This window comes from Sorex araneus, chromosome 9 (genome assembly GCF_027595985.1).
Source record: "Sorex araneus isolate mSorAra2 chromosome 9, mSorAra2.pri, whole genome shotgun sequence".
Classification (NCBI taxonomy): domain Eukaryota; kingdom Metazoa; phylum Chordata; class Mammalia; order Eulipotyphla; family Soricidae; genus Sorex; species Sorex araneus.
In genome coordinates this window covers 15,591,643-15,612,500 of record NC_073310.1, presented here as the reverse complement: position 1 = coordinate 15,612,500, position 20,858 = coordinate 15,591,643, and the positions used below count along the sequence as shown (strand labels likewise).

At 48.1% G+C, this 20,858-nt stretch overlaps 1 protein-coding gene across 1 annotated transcript in view; it reads left to right on the top strand.

The window, feature by feature from the left end:
* Positions 1–15,793: 15,793 nt before the first annotated feature.
* The window catches only part of PITPNB (phosphatidylinositol transfer protein beta), a 62,897-nt gene continuing 57,832 nt past the window's right edge, over positions 15,794–20,858 (top strand). The window contains exons 1-2 of the mRNA XM_055147216.1: positions 15,794–15,910; positions 20,133–20,163. Coding sequence (XP_055003191.1) covers positions 15,891–15,910; positions 20,133–20,163 — 51 coding nt within the window. The 5' untranslated portion in view covers positions 15,794–15,890. The remainder of the gene's footprint in view (positions 15,911–20,132; positions 20,164–20,858) is intronic.

The following is a 20,858-nucleotide window of genomic DNA, read 5'->3' as shown; positions in this document are numbered from 1 at the left end:
TGAGAAAAATACTACTCAGGATTGCACATTTGCCTTGCACTCCGCCGACCTGGGTTTGATCCCCAATGTTCCATACAGTTCTCCACAGGCTAAGGCCCGAAAATAAAAACAAATGTAAGAATGAGATTTTTGTTTGTTTGTTTGTTTGTGTCACACCCAATTATGCCCGGGGGTTCCTCCTGGCTCTGCACTCAGGAATTACTCCTGGGGGGACTCCAGGGGACCGTATGGGATGCCAGGGATTGAATCCAGGTTGGCTGCATGCAAGGCAAACGCCCTCCTTCCTGTACCATCACTCCGGCTCCCCCAAGAATGAGACATTTTTTTCTTTTTGGGTCACACCCGGTGATGCACAGGGGTTACTCCTGGATCTGCACTCAGGAACTACCCCTGGCAGTGCTCAGGGGACCATTTGGGATGCTGGGAATCGAACCTGGGTCTGACTCATGCAAGGCAAACGCCCAACCTGCTGTGCTATTGCTCCAGCCCCGAGATTTTTTTTTTAACTCCTTTTACTTAGGAGTTAAAATAGCAAGATCCAGCTAGATGTTATGTGTAAGACATACTTTAAATGCAGAGCTACAAACAGTAGGATGTAAACGGATTGAAAGACACGCTTGAAGATTCGTATTAGTATGAATGAGAGGAATGGTTTGGATAGAGTCATGTCAGTTATAATAGCACCAGTGGAGTTCAGAATAAAAAGTAGAAAAGTAGTACTGGACATGGAAAGAAACATTTTATAATGATAATACAGGTCCTGCCAGGAAGATGCAATAATCATAGTCTATATCTCTGTTCGAGCACATCTCAGAGATACCGTGGGTTAGGTTCTAGATCCTGCAGAAAAGTGTCTTGATACAAATCACAGGAATTCTTTTGGCTTGTCAACGCATATAGAAGTTTATACTTGGGTGTTCGGTCACTACATGACTGAAACTCAAACATGAAAGTTCTGTAACTGTAGCTCACGGTGATTCAATTAAAAAATATTTTTTTTAAAAAAAAAGTTTATACTATACTATCTAAGGGACCAGCAGAGGACCCGGGGATGAGATTTCCAAGCCTGCTCAGATTGGGACTGAGCCTTCTCCACCCAGATCCCCCATTTTCCAGTAGCTTGGCAGCCACACCCACAAACTGCCCTCGGCACCATGTAATCCCACCAATGGCCAGAGACTATAAGACCAAAGTGGCCTTGAGACATCTAATAGCCTTGTTCTCCCTTCTGGAGAACCTGACAAGTGTAAGAGTCTATTGCCCGCACGGGAGAGCCTTGCAAGCTCCCCATGGTGTATTCATATCCCCAATACAGTAAATGATACATACATATTTGATATGCCAAAAACAGTAACGATAGGTCTCATTCCCCTGACCCTTGAAAGAGCCTCCAATTGTTGGGAAAGACAAGTAAGGAGAGGCTGCTAAAAGTCTCAGGGCTGAGTATAACAGAGATGTTACTGGTGCCCACTCGAGTAATTTGAAGAACAATGGGATGACAGTGATACAGTGATACTATACTATCTACTAATAGGATTACGTTCATTTGGAAAACAATATGCAGGGCACTTGCTTTGCCATCATGCACTGACCCAGGTTCAATCCCCAGCACCCCAAATGTCCCCTGCATCATACCAGGAGTCATCTCTGAGCACAGAGCCAAGAATAAGCCCTGAAGCACTACTGGGGTGTGGCACCAAAACAAAACCCAAAATAGTAAATTAATAATTAAAAATAAACACTGTAAAGGGTGGGGTGCCTAGATCAGCCTTGGCCCCAAAGTACAGGGAGGAGAAGAGACAGATGAGACGCAAAAGGAGGCAAGAATCTGGGGCTTTCAGTGGTGTTAAGCACTGACAGAGCTAACTATCCAAACTCCAGAATCAACAACACTGAGATCCCGAGACCCAAACCGGTTGGGTCGGCAAGCTGGGGACGAGAGGGTCGGAGGGCACGCTGCCCGACGGAAGTTCACACTGACGGTGGGATCATTGCTGGAGCAATGTGCGTCAAAAATCCAACTCTGAATATACAGCAGTACTCCTACATTTAAAAATAAATAAATAAATAGGGGGGCTGGAGCAATAGTACAGTGGGTAGGGCGTTTGCCTTGCATGCAGCTGACCCGGGTTCGATTCTCAGCATCCCATATGGTCCCCCAGCACCGCCAGGAGTGATTCCTGAGTGCAGAGCCAGGAGTCAGCCCTGAGCATTGCCAGGTGTGACCCAAAAAGCCAAAAATATAAATAAAACAAAATAAATAAATAGGGCTGGAGCTATAGTACAGCAGATAGGGCATTTGCCTTGCACACGCTGATCTGGGTTCGATCCCTGGCATCCTGTTTGGTCCCCCGAGCACCGCCAGGAGTAATTCCTGCGTGCAGAGCCAGGAGTAGCCTGTGAACATCACTGGGTGTGACCCAAAAGGCAAAAATAAATAAATAGAAAATAAAATAAACTTCATAGTTTTAGTAAAGTTAGTAACATAATTGTTAAATATCTTGTAAGTGGTAGTAATTAATTTATTCAGCTCTGTAGGAAATTATGAACATTCACATTTAAGATTTTTTATTCTGAATTGTTGTTGTTCTTATGTTGTTACTTTTTGTCTTCTGTTGGTTTTGTTGGTGATGGTTGTGGTGATGGTAGTGCCAGGGGATAATTCTTGTGGTGCTGAGGTTGTACTTCAAAATGTGGGAGATCAAACCCAAAATGCTAAGAATCAAACCCACATTCTCATACACACAAGGCACATAAGATAATAACAAGTCAAGTATCTCCCTGGGTAGATCTGGGCCTCCCAACACCCTAAGGTGAGGCTCCTTTTTAAAAATAAAGAAAAGAAAAGAAAAGAAAAGAAAAGAAAAGAAAAGAAAAGAAAAGAAAAGAAAAGAAAAGAAAAGAAAAGAAAAGGCTGGAGCCCACAGCACAGCGGGTAGGGCATTTGCCTTGCATGTGACCGACCCGGGTTTGAGTCCTCCTCCCTCTGGCAGAGCCGGGAAAGCTACTGAGAGTATCCCGCCCTCACGGCAGAGCCTGGCAAGCTCCCCGTGGCGTGGCGTATTCGATATGCCAAAAACAGTAACAACAAGTCTCACCATGGAGACGTTACTGGTGCCCGCTGAGCAAATCGATGAGCCATGGGATGACAGTGCTACAGTATTAAAAAATAAAATCCAAATTCTCTTTGTAAACCATGGTGCTTTAATAAAATGAAATTTGGGTGGGGGGGTGGAATTTAAAAACGTAAAATAAAAACAAAACCAAAACAAAGGAGGGCCAGGGAGATATCTCCGAGACCTGGAGTCCGAGCTCCGCTGAGAACTGCTAAGAGTAACTGGCGAGCACTTTTCTAGAGGAATCCCCAGCACTGGAGGGGGTGGCCTGAGCCCCACGTGCAAAACCAACCCAGACACCTTCACTTCAAAGAATATTTCTTGCTGAATCACCACCCTCTTAATCGGCGGCAAGTCGTGGGATTATTGGTGGCGAAGGGTCTGGTCTCCCCGTTCGTGGCCCGTCCGGGTGCCAGTGGTTCAAGGTTGGGGTGGCTGTACCGGTGTGTGGGAACAGAGAGACAGTGAGGTGTTTCCCACGCTCCCCGACATCTCTCTTCACCAAGTACTTCTCGGCAGCCTGGTTTGCTCTTCAGACGCTTCTCTGAAAGAGAGTTGAGCTTCTTTCAAAATTGAAGTCAGTTTTCTCCAACGCACGCACTGCTTTGTTGAGTCATAGAAGTCATGAATGTTGGGGCCAGAGTGATAAGGCAGTGGGTGGGGAGGGGGCTTGCTTTGCACACAGCGCACCTGGGTTCCATCCCCCAGCATCCCACAGGGGCCTCTGAGCACCGCCAGGAGGAACCCCTGAGCACTGCAGGTCTCCCCAAACCAAAAGAAAAAAAAAAGTCTGGAAAGTTATTTGTCACCATTCCACAATGATCACAGCACATCCACCAGGTGTAGGGTCCCATCTCTAAAGACCACTTTCTTTGCTCATCTTTAAGAAGCAATATATATATATATATATATATATATATATATATATATATATATACTTTAAAATAGTTCTTAATTGAGGGGCTGCAGCGATAGCACAGCAGACAGGGTGTTTGCCTTGCATATGGCCGACCTGGGTTCAATTCGCAGCATTCCATATGGTCCCTTGAGCACCACCAGGAGTAATTCCTGAGTTCAAAGCCAGGAGTAACCCCTGTGCATCACCAGGTGTGACCCCAAAAAACAAAAATAATAATAATTTCTTAATTGAATCATGAGATACAGTTACAAAGTTACTCATTATTCAGTCATTATTTCAACTCCCAACTCCTTTTACCAGTAGATATTTTGCCACCAATGTTCCACGTTTCCCCCCCTCCGCTGCCCCCCATCCTATGAGATTGTGAAAATTCAGTCACATCTTCAGCATCCACTTGTAATTCTAGTTTTCTTGCTATTTCCACCATGCCTGCATCTACTTCCTCCTGAAGTCCTGAACCCTGGGAGCCATCCAGGACTCCTGGTGATGTCGATATTTCTGCCTCCTCCTGTGATTGATAATGTTCTTATTGGCATCTAGAGAGGGGGAAATTCTCTTTAGGTTTCTGAGTTTGTCCTGAGCCATCAGAAGAATCACTTATCTACAGCCACTCTAGCTTTATGAAATGCATTGCTTAACCAAAGCGTGAACGTCTCAACAGTTCATTGATCCATGGTTCTGCAAAACAGCTGTGTTAGCAGGCATGAGGGCAACATGAGTCTCCTTTCACATATCCATCAGGGTGCTCGGGTTACTGGGTCACTGACATTTACAAAGGAGTTTTTATTTCCTGAGCAACAGGCCTCAACAGTGGGTTTGCAATTTTCACTAAACAGAGGTGTATATAATAAGGTGTCACCCAGCCTTCGTGCTCCTTTTTTTTTTTTCTTTTGGAGCGATACTCAGGGATTACTCCTGGCTCTTCACTCAGGACTTACTCCTGGTGGTGCTAAGGGCATCATATGGGATGCTGGGGATTGAACCCAGATCGGTCGCATGCAAGGCCAATGCCCTACCCACTGGACTATTGCTCCAGCCCATGTGCTCCAGGTTTTAAAGCACAAGACAAGGAGATGTAACATAATTATTATGGACACTGGGGAGACGAGGGCAAGGGGGCATAGTACCATGGGCAAGGCACTGGTCTTGCATATAGCCAACCTGGGTTCAACTCCTGGTACCCCACGCACCAGGAGTGATCCTTGAATGCAGAGCCAGGATTTTTAAACTAGAGAAATGAGTCATGTACTGCTTCAACTTGAAGTGACCAGCTGCAAGGGCCGGAACAAGAGAAACAGCCTGCTGACTGAAGCTTGGAAGGCAGGCACTGACTTCTCCCGAGCAGGGACAGTGACAGGTGACACCTACTTCCAATAAGAGGCTTAGATCTACATCAAAGATATACTGCTAGCATGGCCACCATCATCAATTGTCTTACCTACATCTTCTGGCTACAGACTGGAGCGATAGCACAGTGGGTAGGGCGTTTGCCTTGCACGTGGCTGACCCGGGTTCAATTCCTCCATCCCTCTCGGAGAGCCTGGCAAGCTACCGAGAGTATCCTGCCCATACGGCAGTGCCTGGCAAGCTACCCGTGGCGTATTTGATATGCCAAAAACAGGAACAACAAGTCTCACAAGGGAGACTGGTGCCTGCTCGAGCAAATTGATGAACAACGGGATGCCAGACACAGTGACAGACATCTTCTGGCTAATGTGCTGCAGCTTCTCCATCAGCACGTGCTGCTTCAGTGTACACAGGGAGGGTACGGAGAGGGCCTCAGGAACGAACCTCTACGAGCGTCCAACTCCTGCAGTTCCCCTCACCTCAGCCTTCAAAACACTGAAGAGAGTTTGGAGCCCTACTTTAGATTAAGCGGTTCTAAGGGATGTTGTATCTGACCGGATCCTCTATCCAGACCACGGAAACGGTCTCCATATCTCGAAGAAGGCGCTTTCGCTTTCTTCTCATTGGTGTGTTCACTCAAATACTACTCTTAGTTTTAAATTTTGTGTTGCATATCCATGAGCTAGACTGCTACAAAGCTGTTCAGGATTGGGTTTCAGTCATACAGTGATCCAACACCCAACCCTCCATCAGTGTACATTTCCCACCAGCAGTGTTCCCCGTTTCCCTCCCTTACACCATCCTCCAACACCTGCCTCCCATTCCCCCCACCCCCCGCCTGCCTCTATGGGAGGCACTTTGTTTTCTTTTTTCTTTTTCTTTCTTTCTTTTTTTTTTTTTTTTTTTTTTTTGCTTTTTGGGTCACACCCAGCAACTCACAGGGGTCACTCCTGGCTCTGCACTCAGGAATTACCCCTGGCGCTGCTCAGGGGACCATATGGGATGCTGGGATTTGAACCCAGGTCGGCCGCGTGCAAGGCAAACGCCCTACCCGCTGTGCTATCTCTCCAGCCCCAGCACTTTGTTTTCTTCCAGTTTTAAAGTCACACCCAGCAAAGCTCAGGGCTTCCTCTTGGCCCTGAACTCAGGGATCACTCCCGGTGGGCTCAGGGGACCATATAGCGGCTGGGGATGGAGCCCGGTTTGGCTCTGTGCAAGGTAAGTGCCCTCCCTACTCTACTATCTCTCTGGCCTCAAGTATCACTATTTATTCCCTGCAAGGACTTGTGTATCATATGCTGCCTTACGGTTTGGCCCACGAAGGCCTGCTTTTAGCTTGCGTTGGCTTTTGGTATGCCTTCCTCGCTAAGTTCAATCATTTCCAGCTTTTGACTTAAAGTGAGAAAGAAAAATAAAGAGCAAGACATGTGACTCTTCCTGACACTTCAACTCCGAAAGGCCACTGTGGGGTTATTGGTGGGCCTAATTTTAAATATTCTCAATTCAGAGAACACAGAGGCTTGAGGAGAGGGAGAGAGATGAGAAACTGCATTTTGATTTTTGGTTTCTCCTAAGCATCCCTTTCCCACAAATAGAATCACCAGTAAAGGAGAATTCTAGTTATGCCAGGTTTGTCAATTCAATCCTTTTTCTTTGTTTTTTTTTTTTTTGGCTTTTTGGGTCACACTCGGTGATGCACAGGGGTTACTCCTGGCTCTGCACTCAGGAATTACTCCTGGTGGTACTTGGGGGACCATATGGCATGCTGGGGATTGAACCTGGGTCGGCTGCGTGCATGGAAAACACCCTCCCCACTGTGCTATTGCTCTGGCCCTGTGCTAACTAATTTTAAAAAGATTTAAAAACAACAACAACAGGGGCTGGAGAATAGCACAGCGGGTAGGGCGTTTGCCTTGCACGCGGCAGACCCGGGTTTGATTCCCAGCATCCCATATGGTCCCTTGAGCACCGCCGGGAGAAATTCCTGAATGCAGAGCCAGGAGTAACCCCTGTGCATCACTAGGTGTGACCCAAAAAGTGGAAAAAAAAACCACCAACAAGAGGCATTTAAACACAGTCACCAACATGGAAAATAAGGAATCCAAACTTCAACAACCAAAATTTAAAATGTGCCTGGGCACCTTGGTGGAGGGAAGGAGACACTGGTGGTGGGGTTGGTGCTGGAATATAGTATGTCTAAAGCCCAAATATGAATAACCTTGTATATCACAGTGCTTTGTTTAAATTTTTTTTATCACTATTACTGTCATCCCGTTGTTCTTCTATTTGCTCAAGCAGGCACCAGTAACATCTCCATTGTGAGCCTTTTTGTTACTGGTTTTGGCATATCAAATACACCACGGATAGCTCCACCGTTCTCGGAGACCTGGCAAGCTACCGAGAGTATCCCGCCCACATGGCAGAGCCTGGCAAGCTACCTGTAGCGTATTCGAGGGCAAGATAGTCTCAGTAGCTTGCTGGGCTCTCTGAGGGGGCAGAGGAATCGAACTTGGGTCGGCTGCATGCAAGGGAAATGTCCTACCACTGTGCTATACTTCAGCCCAATTTAATTTATTTCTTTATTTTTGTCTTTTCCTTACAATTTTTTTTAATAAAAAAACTTAAAAACAGGCATTTCTTTGGCTTTCTGTCATTTTCTCTTTATGTTGGTGTATTATAGTTTTTCACTGTAACCAAAAATGCCACTTGACAAGCATTTTAGTATTGATGTACTAATGCCTTGTCTAAAACATTTTTTGCTATCACTCTATGCGGCATCAGCAGTTAGTACTTAAAGATGCTTTTAAGGATGCCAGTTGTGTTTACCTTGAAACAATTGATTTCCTTTAGCGTTCTGGTATTCCAGACCTCTTTAATCACAGCAATTTGCAGTTCTCCATGTACCTGTTGTCCACCTGTATATTTATTCCCATTGGTGAAGTGTCTCTGTCTCTTTGCCCTAGGAAAGAAAATTTTTAAAGTTCTCATTTCAAGGGGGGTGGGAAACATGTAACTATGGTGATGGATATTACCTGGACTTTTTGGTGACCACTTTGCAGCACAAAATATTCTATAGACTGAAATGCATAAGACGGTACTGAGAGATAGTCAAGATAAAAATTAGTGAGATACCATCTTCTTGGATTGGAAATCTATTGTTACAGTGTAAATTCCTCCCAGACTGATTAATTAATTCACTCAAAAGCCAAGCAGGTCTGTTTCTCTATAAATAAGTAAGCTTGGGTCAGAGAGAGAGTCAGGGGTTAAGGCATTTGCCTTGCATGTGGCAGATCCTGGTTTATCTCTGGCATTCTGTATGGTCACAGCATACGAGTATGATCAGGAATGACCCTTGAACACAGCCCTTGAACACAGACCCAAGGAGCAGCCCCTGAGCAACACTCACTGTGGCCCCAAATCTCCCCAAATCAGTAAGTTCTTTCTAAAATGTGTATAAAACTAGGAGGGGGGAGTCTTTTGGGAGCCACACCTGACTGTGCTTAAGGCTTACTCCTCGCTCTGTACTTGGGGGTAACTCCTGGTGGACTTTGGGGACTGTACGGGATGCTATGGAGCAAATTCGGGTCTGCCATGTGGGAGGCAAGCGCCCTACCTGCTACTGTATCTCTCTGGCCCCTAAAAATGTTTTGATAAAGAACAAACATGAAAGATTGGTTCAAAATTTGCTAGAAGACCAAAAGGAGAGAGAGAGTAAGAAGGGAATTGTTGGGGCTGGAGTGATAGCACAGCAGGTAGGGCATTTGCCTTGCACAAGGGGTTGGAGAGACAGGTGCAAGACAGGCATGACCAGAGGATAGGGCACTTGGTAGACCAGGGTTCGATCCTTGGCATCACATATGGTCCTCTGAAAACCATCAGGAGAAATTCCAAGTGCAGAACCAGGAATAACCACTGAGCATCACTGGGTGTGGCCCCCAAACAAACAAAAAAAGGTAAATGTATTAAATACTAAAGTATACTTAAAGATGGTTGGTATCTTAAATTTATGAGGGTTTTTTTTTTGGGGGGGGTGGTGACACTCAGTGGTGCTCAGGGGCTATTCCTGGCTCTGTGTGACTTAAAGTTCAATGCTATAGGACAATAGCTAAAATATGTTGATGGTAGCCGAGCATAATGACTCTGGTGGGTGTGAAAACATGGCACAATCACTCTGCAAATCTATCCGGCAGTCCTAGAGTTAATTGTGTATTTGCGCTATAATTTGAAAGAAGATTTCCTGAGAAACAAAAATATTGCATCAGAAACCTTTCAGCTACCATTAGACAGTTCCTTCATTTCTAGTGAGGAAACAGTGAGAAGAACTAAAAGAAAGAAAGAGGCTGGAGCGATAGCACAGAGGGTAGGGCGTTTGCATTGCGCGTGGCCGACCTGGGTTCGATTCCCAGCATCCAATGTGGTCCCCTGAGCACGGCCAGGAGTGATTCCCGAGTGCAGAGGCAGGAGCAACCCCTGTGCATCGCCGGGTGTGACCCAAAAAGCAAAAAATTAAAAAATTTAAAAAGAAAAATAAATAAAAGAAAGAAAACCTTAAATACTCTACAATAAGTGAATGTTTAAAAATCAGATATAGCTGACCAAAGGAGTATCACTCAGCAGTGAAAATAACTGAAGGGTATGCGGCACTAAGGAATCTCAGGACTATTCACACAGTGAAAGAAGCCAGACACACACAAAAAGCACAGATTCTAAGCTTCAATAATATGAAACTCTAGAGCAGGCTAGACTGATTTATAGTTTGAGGGAGCAGTTCAAAGCGTTCCTGGGGCAGAAGGCGGCAGCCTGTCAGGTGAGAAACACAAGGAAACTTTTCAGAGCCGTGAGGGGTTTTCCACTGCTGGTCCTTGGGCCACGGCCCAGTCACTGGTGCAGAAGGTTGGAAACCACCGTGGGAGAGCAATGCAAATGTGTCTTGCTCCTGGGAAGGATGGCAGGAGAGTGCACTTAACAAACCCTCCGAACTGTGCGCTTAAGACGGTGCATTTTATGCTACGTAAATGATCGCTCAGTGCAGTGACCTCCTTTGGCTCATTAGAACAGGAATGCAGTTTATCCCCTATAAAATAAGGGTAATAATACTTTACGTGTGCCCAGCAAATGGGTCTGGATTAGGTTCATGTGAAACAGTTTGCATCTGGAACACAATAAGATGGCAAAAACTCTTAAAGGATAAGCTCTTCTTAAATTTAAATAATGGTGTAACAGAGCCACTGTCATCCAGTGGCTCTCAAACACGGGCAATTTTGCTCTCCAGAGGACACTGGGAAATGTCTGGGGAGGTTTCTGATGGGGAGCTGGGCCGTGGGGACAGGAAGTATGACCGGTATCTAGTAAATGAAGATTGCAAACACTGTTAAGCGTTCTATAATGCATGAACAGTCATTACAACCAAAAATTACCTGCAGATAATACTGCAGATGTGAGGATCCCAGCACAATGCACAGAAAGAAAATACATACAGTGCACATAATCCACATGGAATTCAAACCCAAATGAAAATATAAATATTGTCTACAAAGAGAAAAGCAGGTAAATGAATGAAGAATAAGAATATGGTGAGTAAACATGGAAAGTTCTGCACTTATTCTATAGGGAAATGTAAAATGAATACATAAAATGGCATTCTAAAACCAATTATATAGCATTGGCGAAAAATTCAGATTGTTACGAGAGCAATGTCCGTATCGTGCCAAAGATGAGCAGGCAACATTCTAAAGGAATACTAGGATATATACATACACATGAATAATTACAAATGCACGCATTTGGTTGAATCATAATTATAATATCTATCTTTAGTGATAGAGAAAAATGGGAGGAACTGAGTTACATGCTACTTTAAGTTCTGTTCTGCTTTGGGGCCGGAGCGATAGCACAGCGAGGAGGGCGTTTGCCTTGCACGCGGCCGACCCGGGTTCAATTCTCAGCATCCCATATGGTCCCCGAGCACTGCCAGGAGTAATTCCTGAGTGCAGAGCCAGGAATAACCCCTGTGCATCACCAGGTGTGACTCAAAAAGCCAAAAAAAAGTTCTGTTCTGCTTTCCAAAATGTTGTAAACTCTTAAACGATTTTGAACAGTCACCGAACACCTATTTCATATCAGGTAGTGTGCAAAGCGCTTTATAAACTTTTCTTTAATTCCTCACAATAAATCTACACTGTAGATGTCGATGATTTCTTTGCACTAACTGAATAAAATGTCTCCCAGAGACAATTTAATCAATGCACAAAGCCAGCAAGTGGCGGGACTTGGACGCAGGTTCTCGACTGAGAAGTCCAGTCCTGTCTCCCGAACAGTGGAAAGGTAACACAAGCCATTTCCTCATGCCTGAGCAAATAGCAAGAATATTTCTAATTCTCACAAACCTCATCTCAAAATAATTCTGGGGAGATGAGGAAAATGAAACGGCAAAATGAAAAGTTATGTACACAGCAGAACATGCATAGATACGAAATAATGTATGCAATTTCAGTACTGGGTTCACAAAGTCAGAATTACATTTGAAAGATGATTTTGATTTTTCTCTTTGGGTTTTGGGACACACTCTGTGGTGCTCAGGGCTGACTCCTGGTGGTGCTCAGGGAACCATATGGGGTGCCAGTGATGGAACTGGGGTAGGCCGTGTGTAAGGCAACCACCTTATCTCTGGACTGACTCTCCAATCCCATTAACTGCACTGTAGCACTGTCGTCTCGTTGTTCATCAGTTTGCTTGAGTGGGCACCAGTAGTGTCTCCATTGTGAGACTTGTTGTTACTGTTTTTGGTGTATCAAATACGCCACAGGGAGGTTGCCAGGCTCTGCCATGGGGGCAGGATACTCTCAGTAGCTTGCTGGGCTCTCCGAGGGGGACGGAGAAATCAAACCCAGGTTTGCTTTGGCCACGTGCAAGGTAAACACCCTACCCGCTGTGCTATATTAACTAATGCATAAAATTAGCATTTCAAACACCGCAACGTATTGTTGGAAGTCTTTTGGTTTACCGTAAGTGAAAGCTACATTACTTTCACTAGGATGAGCTCTTTGCATCAGAACAGTGTTAAAGAAAGTAATCCTGGAGGCTGGGTGAGGCATCATTTGCTCAATCCTTTCAGGCCTCTTGTGTGTAAACCTTATCTTTGTTGAGGACTGAAAATTAGCTAAGAGGAATAAATAAGTGGCTTTAGAAAGAGGTCTGAGCTACAGGGTGGAGTGGGGGAGGGTAATGAGGCTAGAGAAGTCCACTATGACCGTGATAGCTGGAATTGATCATTCTGGATAAGATCTGAGTGCTAGAAGTAGGCCAAGGGATAAACATAACCTTTTAGTTCCTGTATTGCAAGCCATAATGCCCCAAAAGACAGAAAGAGAAAGAGAGTGGGAGAAAGAAGAAAAGTGCCTGTCACAATGCTGGGGGGGATGGGGATGTTGACGGGAGGGAAACTGAGGACTGGCAGGAGATGTGCAGAGATGAAGGGAGGGGTGTTGGAACATTGCCTGACTGAGACACTCGTGTACAACTTTGTCACTGTGTATCTCACAATTACTCAATTCCAAAAAGGAACAAATGGCTTAAGAGGTTGATCTTTCCCTATATCCAGAGATTATGCATTTTATTTTATTTTATGTGCATATTCACAGACTGGAGCAATAGCACAGCGGATAGGGCGTTTGCCTTGCCTTGATTCCTCTGCCCCTCTCGGAGAGCCTGGCAAGCTACGGAGAGTATCTGCCCACACAGCAGAGCCTGGCAAGCTACCCGTGGCGTATTCAATATGCCAAAAACAGTAACAACAGGTCTCACAATGGAGACATTACTGGTGCCCGCTCGAGCAAATTGATGAACAATGGGATGACAGTGCAGTACACAGTGCACAGTGCATACTCACAGAAAATGCTTAAATTTAATCCAGTTTTTTGATGCCAACAATTTTTATCACTTTTTCTTAATATGTACCTTTTACATATTAACTTTTGAGTTGATGTTAATATCTCCTTTAAACTCTTATCTTCAATATTCCCTTATTCTACCATGTTTTTCTTTTTATTATTTTTTTTATTTCCAGCACTGCATTTGGTCACAAGGAGTGACCCCTGACCCCTAAGCAGAGCCAGAAATAACATTGCACCTTTTTTTTTTTTTTTGCTTTTTAGGTCACACCCAGTGATGCACAGGGGGTTACTCCTGGCTCATGCACTCAGGAATTATGCCTGGCGGTGCTCAGGGGACCATATGGGATGCTGGGAATCGAACCCGGGTTGGCTGCGTGCAAGGCAAATGCCCTACCAGTTGTACTATCGCTCCAGCCCCGAAACTTATTTTCTTAAATAAGTTTTCGATGAGGTTTCTAGCTTTTTGGTCAATACCTCATTTTTGCTCTCTAATGTTTTTTAGGTAATCCTATTTCCACATGAAGTCTTCCCATGCCAGACACACAACAGAGGGGCTTATATAGAAGTTCTTTTATATTTTATTCTTATGATCACCTTTAAATAGCTACCTGCGCTTCTTAGAATACACCTCCAACTCCCTCTACTCCAAGGGCCAGACCCATAGTATAGCAGGGCCAGGTGTTTGCCGTGCACGCGGTTGATCCTAGTTCAGTTCACTGCATTCCTTGTGGTCCACCAAATCCTCCTGAGGAAGTGATCCCTGAGGACGGAGTCAGGTGTAAGCACAGAGGTGGCTCAAAATAAAACAAACAAAAAACCCTCTACGCGGGGCCGGAGCGATAGCACAGCGGGTAGGGCGTTTGCCTTGCACGCGGCCGACCCGGGTTCGATCCCAGGCATCCCATATGGTCCCCCAAGCATCGCCAGGAGTAATTCCTGAGTGCAAAGCCAGTAGTAACCCCTGAGCATCGCTGGGTGTGACCCAAAAAGCAAAAAAAATAAAAAAATAAAAAAACCCTCTACGCTGGCTAAACTCCCTCTTTAGTTCCCATTTATTTTGCCTTCTTGCTTAAGATGTCTGCTACCTACTCCCCAAATATCCTAAGCTCCTTCCGGCCTCCTGGTCTGTTTGCCTCTATCTGGCAGGCCTCTCCGGCTAGATTATTTATAACCTTCGCCTCCGACTTGGGTCTCCTGAGACAGAGTCCAGCCGGCCACTCCTCTGCCTTCCTTATTTTAATATATCCAAAGCCATTGCCTGGACACTGCCAAACGCTCTGCTGTTTCCAAGTGAGGCCAGGACCTTCATCTAGATCATCCCCAGCCGCCTGAGCATCGCCGGTGATCCCGGGCTACTACTACTCATCCGAGTGCCACCTTTTGGCTCTCAGGCTGCAAGCCCAGGTGCGTGGTGGGGTCAGGGGAGGAATCTCTGCCCTGAATGTGTCCTTGATCTTAAGGGCAAGTTCCTGTCCTAAGGGGGGGGGGGGGGTGTCTGACTCTCCTTTTCTTTTTTTTTCTGGCTTTTGGATCACACCTGGCAATGCTCAGGGGGACCATATGGGATGCTGGGGATCGAACCCGGGCCGGCCGCGTGCAAGGCAAACGCCACTGTGCCATGGCTCCAGCCCCTAAGGGGGCCTTTCTTCCCGGGGAGCGTCAGATCTGCAGACGCTTCTGCGGGGCGCTGGCTCCGGGGGCGGAGGCGCGCAGGTGTGCGTTGCCACAGCTGCTGGCCCCAGAGAGGGAAGTCTTGCTGCAGTCGCGGCTCGCTCCCACGAGGCTGGCGGCGTCCCGGGCTCCTGGAACACGCACGTGAGCGGCGAACCCGGCCAACATCTTCCTGCGGGACCCGCCGGGGCCCCCGGGGGATTCGCAGAACCTTGTGGCCAGCACACCGTCTCCCGGCAAGTCCTTTTCGTAAAGGAGCTTCGGAAATTCTCTTTGTCCCGGGGGCGGGTTGAGACTCTTTATAGCTCGTCAGAAAAACAAAGAAAAAAAGCAAAGAAACTCCAACAACCATAACCACAACAACAAACCAGCTTCGGGGCTGCAGTGGTAACACAGCGGGGAAGGTGCCTGCCTCGCACGCGGCAGACCAGGGTTCGAGCCCCAGCATCCCAGATGGTCCACCCGTGCTCCGCCAGCAGTAATTCCTGAGTGCAGAGCCAGGAGGAACCCCTGAGCATTGCCGGGTATGACTCAAAAAGTCAAAACAATAAAAAGAAATCAAAAATTAAAAAAAAAAGGGGGGGTTCCAGAAGACGCATCCCCGAGACCCGGTTGCACTGGCGCCTCGAGGAGTCGGGACGGGAGGGAGGGAGGAGCCGAGCCGCGTCCGCGCCGCCTTTGCGCAGCCGCACGCGCGCCGGCCGGGCCGCGCAGCCGCACTGGGGGCCCCGCGCGGCTAGGGCGGGGCGCGCTCCGGCGGACGCCGCCGGCCCCAGGCGCGCGCTGACGTCACGGGACGAGCGGAAGGGCGTGTCTGCGCAGGCGCGGCGGCGGCGCGGTGGGCTGGGGGCGGGGCCGCGCAGGCGCCTTGAGAGGCGGTAGCGGCGGCGGCGGCGGCGGCAGCGGCGGCGGTAGCGGCGGCAGCTGTGAGGGGGTTCCGGGAAGATGGTGCTGATTAAGGAATTGTAAGTGGGTCGGTGGGCAGCACGGGGGCCCCGCGGCCTCGCCGGCGGGGGCGGGCGGACATCCGTTGGTTGGAAAGTGGCGGGATGTTCCTGAAAGAAAGGGGGGAAGGGGGTAGAACCCGGGCCGGCCGCCCCCCCGCGCGCGCCCCCTCCCCCCGGCCCGCGCCCCCGGCCCGCCGCGGCCCCTCGGCGGCGCGCGCCCGGCGACCCCCGCGTCCCCGGGGCCGTGCACTCGGCGCCCGGGGTCCCCGGGGCCCAGGCGGCGGCGCCCGGCCGGAGCGCGTGGCTGGGGAAGGCGCGGTCGGAGTTTCCGCCGGGACCCGCCGCCGCGGGGGGAGGGGAGACCCGGCGCGCCCCCCGGGCCCGCGCGCGCGGAGACGGGGCCGAGCCCGCGGGGTCGCCCTCGCCCGGCGGGTTCCTGGGGAACTTGTCGTGGGGGCACTGCCCACCGGCCGGGGCCCAGCGCCCCCGGAATCAGCTGTCACAGCTGCTCGGGGTGCGTCCCCGGCCACGCGCGGATGTGGGGAGAGGGTCCGCGGGGTTGGGGGCTGCAAACGTTTTTGGCCTTTTTAAAATTTTTTTCCCGTTTTCGATTCATTTGCCCTTTGAACGACTCATCATCATCGTCGTCGTCATCATTGTTATTACTATTTTCCTTCCCCTGGGTGCCCCTTGCCGAGGCACTTCTGTCCATCCCCGGCTTTTGGAAGCCCACCCCCACCGCCCCCGACTCCCTATCTCCCCGCCACCGTAGCCAGACGCTCCCCTGTGACCCCCCCGCCCGAGTCTCTGCTTCCGTCTCGCCCCCCTGCTCCTGCCCGGCTTCCTTTGCCGGTTCCCAGGCTCCCCGGCTTCCTTGTTCTCCAGCCCCCTGCCCGCTGCCCCTCTCCGCCTGCCGCGCTCTGCTGCCTCCCGCCCTGCTTCCCGCGGGCTCTGCTTCCCGGGGAACCCCTGGCCCAGGACCGCAGGGGACCCCCTGGCCCAGGACCCCCAGCAGCCCCTCCAGCGCGTAGCGTTGCCCCTCCTGCTTCGTTTCTCTCCGTAGCGGTGAGCACCACCCATCCTGCGGGGGTGCTGGCTAGTCAGTCCCCCCCACCGAGACCCCCCATTTAAAAGGGTCTTTTAAATGTGTTGGGGGTGCGGGGCGGGGTCTGCTTGGCTTCCCAGGCTTCCCTTTTGCTCAGTATTTGCTCAATGAGCCTGTGGATGAGACCCGAAGTCAGTGACAACAGAAAGAGATGCAAAATTTTTGTCCTTTTTTTTTTTTTTTTTTGGGTGGTGGTGGTGAAAATTGGAACGCCTTTTAAATTGGAAACGTTCACTTTCGGTTGGCTGGATATATGCAGCTTGTCACCCAGCTTGTGGATACAGAGTACTCTGCGAGTGTGATCTCCATTAAGTGGCTTCACGATGTAGACAGGTGGCACTTTATAAGAGGATGGAGGAAGTCAGACAGGGAAATGGATTTGGCCCGCACACAGTTGCAGGACTGATTTTAGATCTCAGATGATGTGGTCATTTTTCTTTCATTAGGGCTATTTCCTCCCTCCTAAGATGTGAATTAAGTGTTCAGCGGATTCCCTAGGCAGTTATTTGAGGTGTATCAAGTGAACTCATGGAAAGCAGTTCCCACTGGGAATTTGCGCTTGTCTTTTTTTTTTTTTTGCCAACCTTTACTTCCATTGTCAAAATCTAAGTACATCTAAGTGATAAACGTTGTCTGGCGTCCAAGGCTGCATTTTCTTCCTGAAAAGTCGTAAATACATTTCTTGATGTTCACAACTCAGGTCTCCCCTAGTCTCTTTCCCTTCTGTATTTTTAGAAGGCAAAAGCTGTTTCTTCTTTCATATCAGCATCTCAGTTGCCAGCACAGCAGCTAGTTTAGGACACTGTAAGCCCTTAGTGGAGGGGAAAGGAAAGAAAGGTAATTCTAATCTCAGATCAACTTTTTGTTTGTTTGTTTTCATTTTGGGGCCACCCCAGAGATACTCAGGGGTTACTCCTGGCTCTGCACTCAGGACTTACTCCTGGCGGTGCTTGGGGGGACCATATGGGATGCCGGGGATCAAACCCTAGTCGGCGATACGCAAGGCAAACGCCCTACCTGCTGTACTATCTCTCTGGCCCCTCTAAAATTATTCTTAGTTGGGAGCAATGAGTGTTATACCTCTGTGAAACTGTAAGTTATTTAGCAAATGTTTTTACCTTTTTAAAAACTTTTTGACGTGAATTAAAAGGTTAGAAATGACTTTACAAGGTGGAGTGTTCCTTTCAAGTTATTACTTCAGCAATAAATTGCCATTAGCATTAAGTCCTGGTTTTATTTAATTTTTTTTATGGCGGCCACACCCTGTGAGGTGGTTGGGAGACCATGTGCTGGAGATCAAACTCAGACACGTACGTGTACTCAGCATGTCTTCTGCCCCTGGTACCACATCCTGTCTCTGGGTCCTGGCTCTAAATAATTCATTTCGAGTTGGAAAATTATTTTCTCCTGAGAATTTTCAGAGAAGTTTGAAACCTTTCAGATTGCTCTTAAAAATGAATCCTACCTTAAGAATAATCGTGGGAAATATGCCTGGCTCCCTCATCTCTCATTAAGCAAACCTTCAAGAAGTTACTTGACTCATTCAGAATATCTTTTTACCTGTCACTTTGATTTTGTTAAACAAGATTTCCTGAAAGTGTTCTATATAAAAATAGGATTCTTCTGCTAGTGTGTGTTAAAATTACTCAGCAGCAGTTGTGATTTGGTGGCGCTTTGGGGAAGTCTTGTCTTCCTCTGTTTCCTCCTCACTTCATTCCCTCTGCCATCTCGGCTCTGGCCTTTGGAAACCCCCACCTCACCTCACCTCACCGGCGGTGACCTTTCCCACACTTTGCATGGTTTTCTGTAACCAGCAGATGGTTGTTTTTGTTTGTTTGTTTTCGTTATCTCCAGTCATGCCACTTTCAGGATTCCTTGTTGCCTGATGAATATAGTAGATGTTATAGTGTACCGGACCCTGAAGATACTCTCCCATCCTACCTCTCCCTCCTGTCTGCCCCTTCCTCCCTCCAGCCCCCTCCAGCCCCCTCCAGTCCCCAATTCTGTTACTGGGACCGGGAGCAAGTTAGCGTGTGGTGTGAGGTGACGGCTAAGGTGGTCAGGCATGCGAAGGCTTTTCACCCCTTGTTGCGGTGGGGTGGGACTCACTTGATTGTGCTGCTTGCACAGTTGGTTGCAGAGATTCAACACTTGGCAGGGCGTGTGTCGATGTGTGGGGGGGGAGGTGGGGTGACACCTAGAGCTTCATCCCTGCACGACACAGGCGCTACCACTGAGCCACACCCCCGTGCGGCTGTATTCTCGATGAGAGTAGGTGTTGGTGACTGGTACCTTTGAGAATGTTCCTCGTCTGTAGGTGACCGTTCTCAGCCCACAGTCGAGCGGCTCCCGGTGGCCGAGAAAGAGGGATTGGCAGAAGACTTAGCATTTTGTTTTCCAAAGTGATACACGGGTGTGTAGCATTCCGAAAAGCTTCAGCAGCCTGCCTGTACGCGATCACGGTCACCTCCCGAAGCCTAGCGAACAGGAGACATGCTTCACACAAGGTGATCTGAGTATTCAAACATAGATGTTTGAGGAGAATAAATGGTACTAACTGGTTTGTCCAGTCACAAACTCTTCAACAAGATCAAACAGTCTGGGGCCAGAAGATAGCACAGTAGCTACGGCTCGTCTTGCACACAGCCGCCTTGGCAGTGATCCCTGAGTGCAGAGCACCACTCAGGGTGGCCCCCAGACAAAGCAAAAACACCCCCCCCCACACACACACAAACCCAAAAGAAGAAAACCCAAAACAAAACACATAGCCACATAGCCTTGTCCCTGGGACATAACTTGATCAGGTTTGCTCTGTTTTCGATGGTAAACATTTTCTTACTAGACAAACTCTACAGTAGATGGATGCACAAACCTTACACTAGGAAAATCATGAAGCCCTCTCCGTGGTCAGTCTGCAGATAGTCCATTTTGTACACTCTCGTTTTCATTGATGAGTTTCTATGCCTCACAAGAGACTCCGGGAATGGTGGTTTTATTTCTTAAGACTAAAACCCTGAGAACCTCGGGGTTTGCCACGGCCCTCTTCCATAGATCACAGCCTTGTAAAAGCTCATTTAAGCGTGGAGATGGGTTTTAAAGCTGTTCCTAACACATACCCTCCTTTTGTCTTTCCAGCCGTGTGGTTTTGCCATGTTCCGTTCAGGAGGTAAGTCTCGTCCGCATTATTTTATCTGTCGGGTTGATTTCCTTGTTGTTGCTTGTTTGGGTGCCATTCGCAGTGGTGCTCAGGGACTGTTCCCAGCTTGGTGCCCCCGGGATCCGCTCGGTGTTGGGCATCAGATCTGGGCCTCCTGTTGCAGGCATGCAGTCCAGTCCCATGCTCTGCCTCTGGCCCCTCCGCTGGTTAGTTTTGATGTTCATTTAAATATCTTGGTTGTATTCGTGTATACCTTGACATTCAGTGCATGTGACAAATGAATTACTGAAGGTCACAAATAATTGCCGGCAGAGCAAGGGGTGGCACCCACAGTGGTGCTCACGACCTTCTGGCTCTGTGCTCCAGAGTTACTCCGTGGCAGTGCTCTGAGGACCATGGCAGTGCTAGATCCTGAACCTGGGCCTTCCTGACGCACGGCATGTGCTCCAGCCCATTGAGCTCTCTTTCTAGCCCACAAATAATTACTTATAAATGAATCTTTGTCTACACTGCCTAGTTCTAGACGGATCCAAAGTATGTTGTTTGAACACTCGGTGCAGGACTTCTTTTTGCAGCATCCCAGAGAAATGGAGAAGCAGTCTACTTTCTGCGGAAAACGTTACGCTCTTGTCTTTGAGCCCGTCTGTTTACATTCCACTGAGCAATAGGAAATGAGCCTGTTCTATCTTGCATATGGAAGCCCT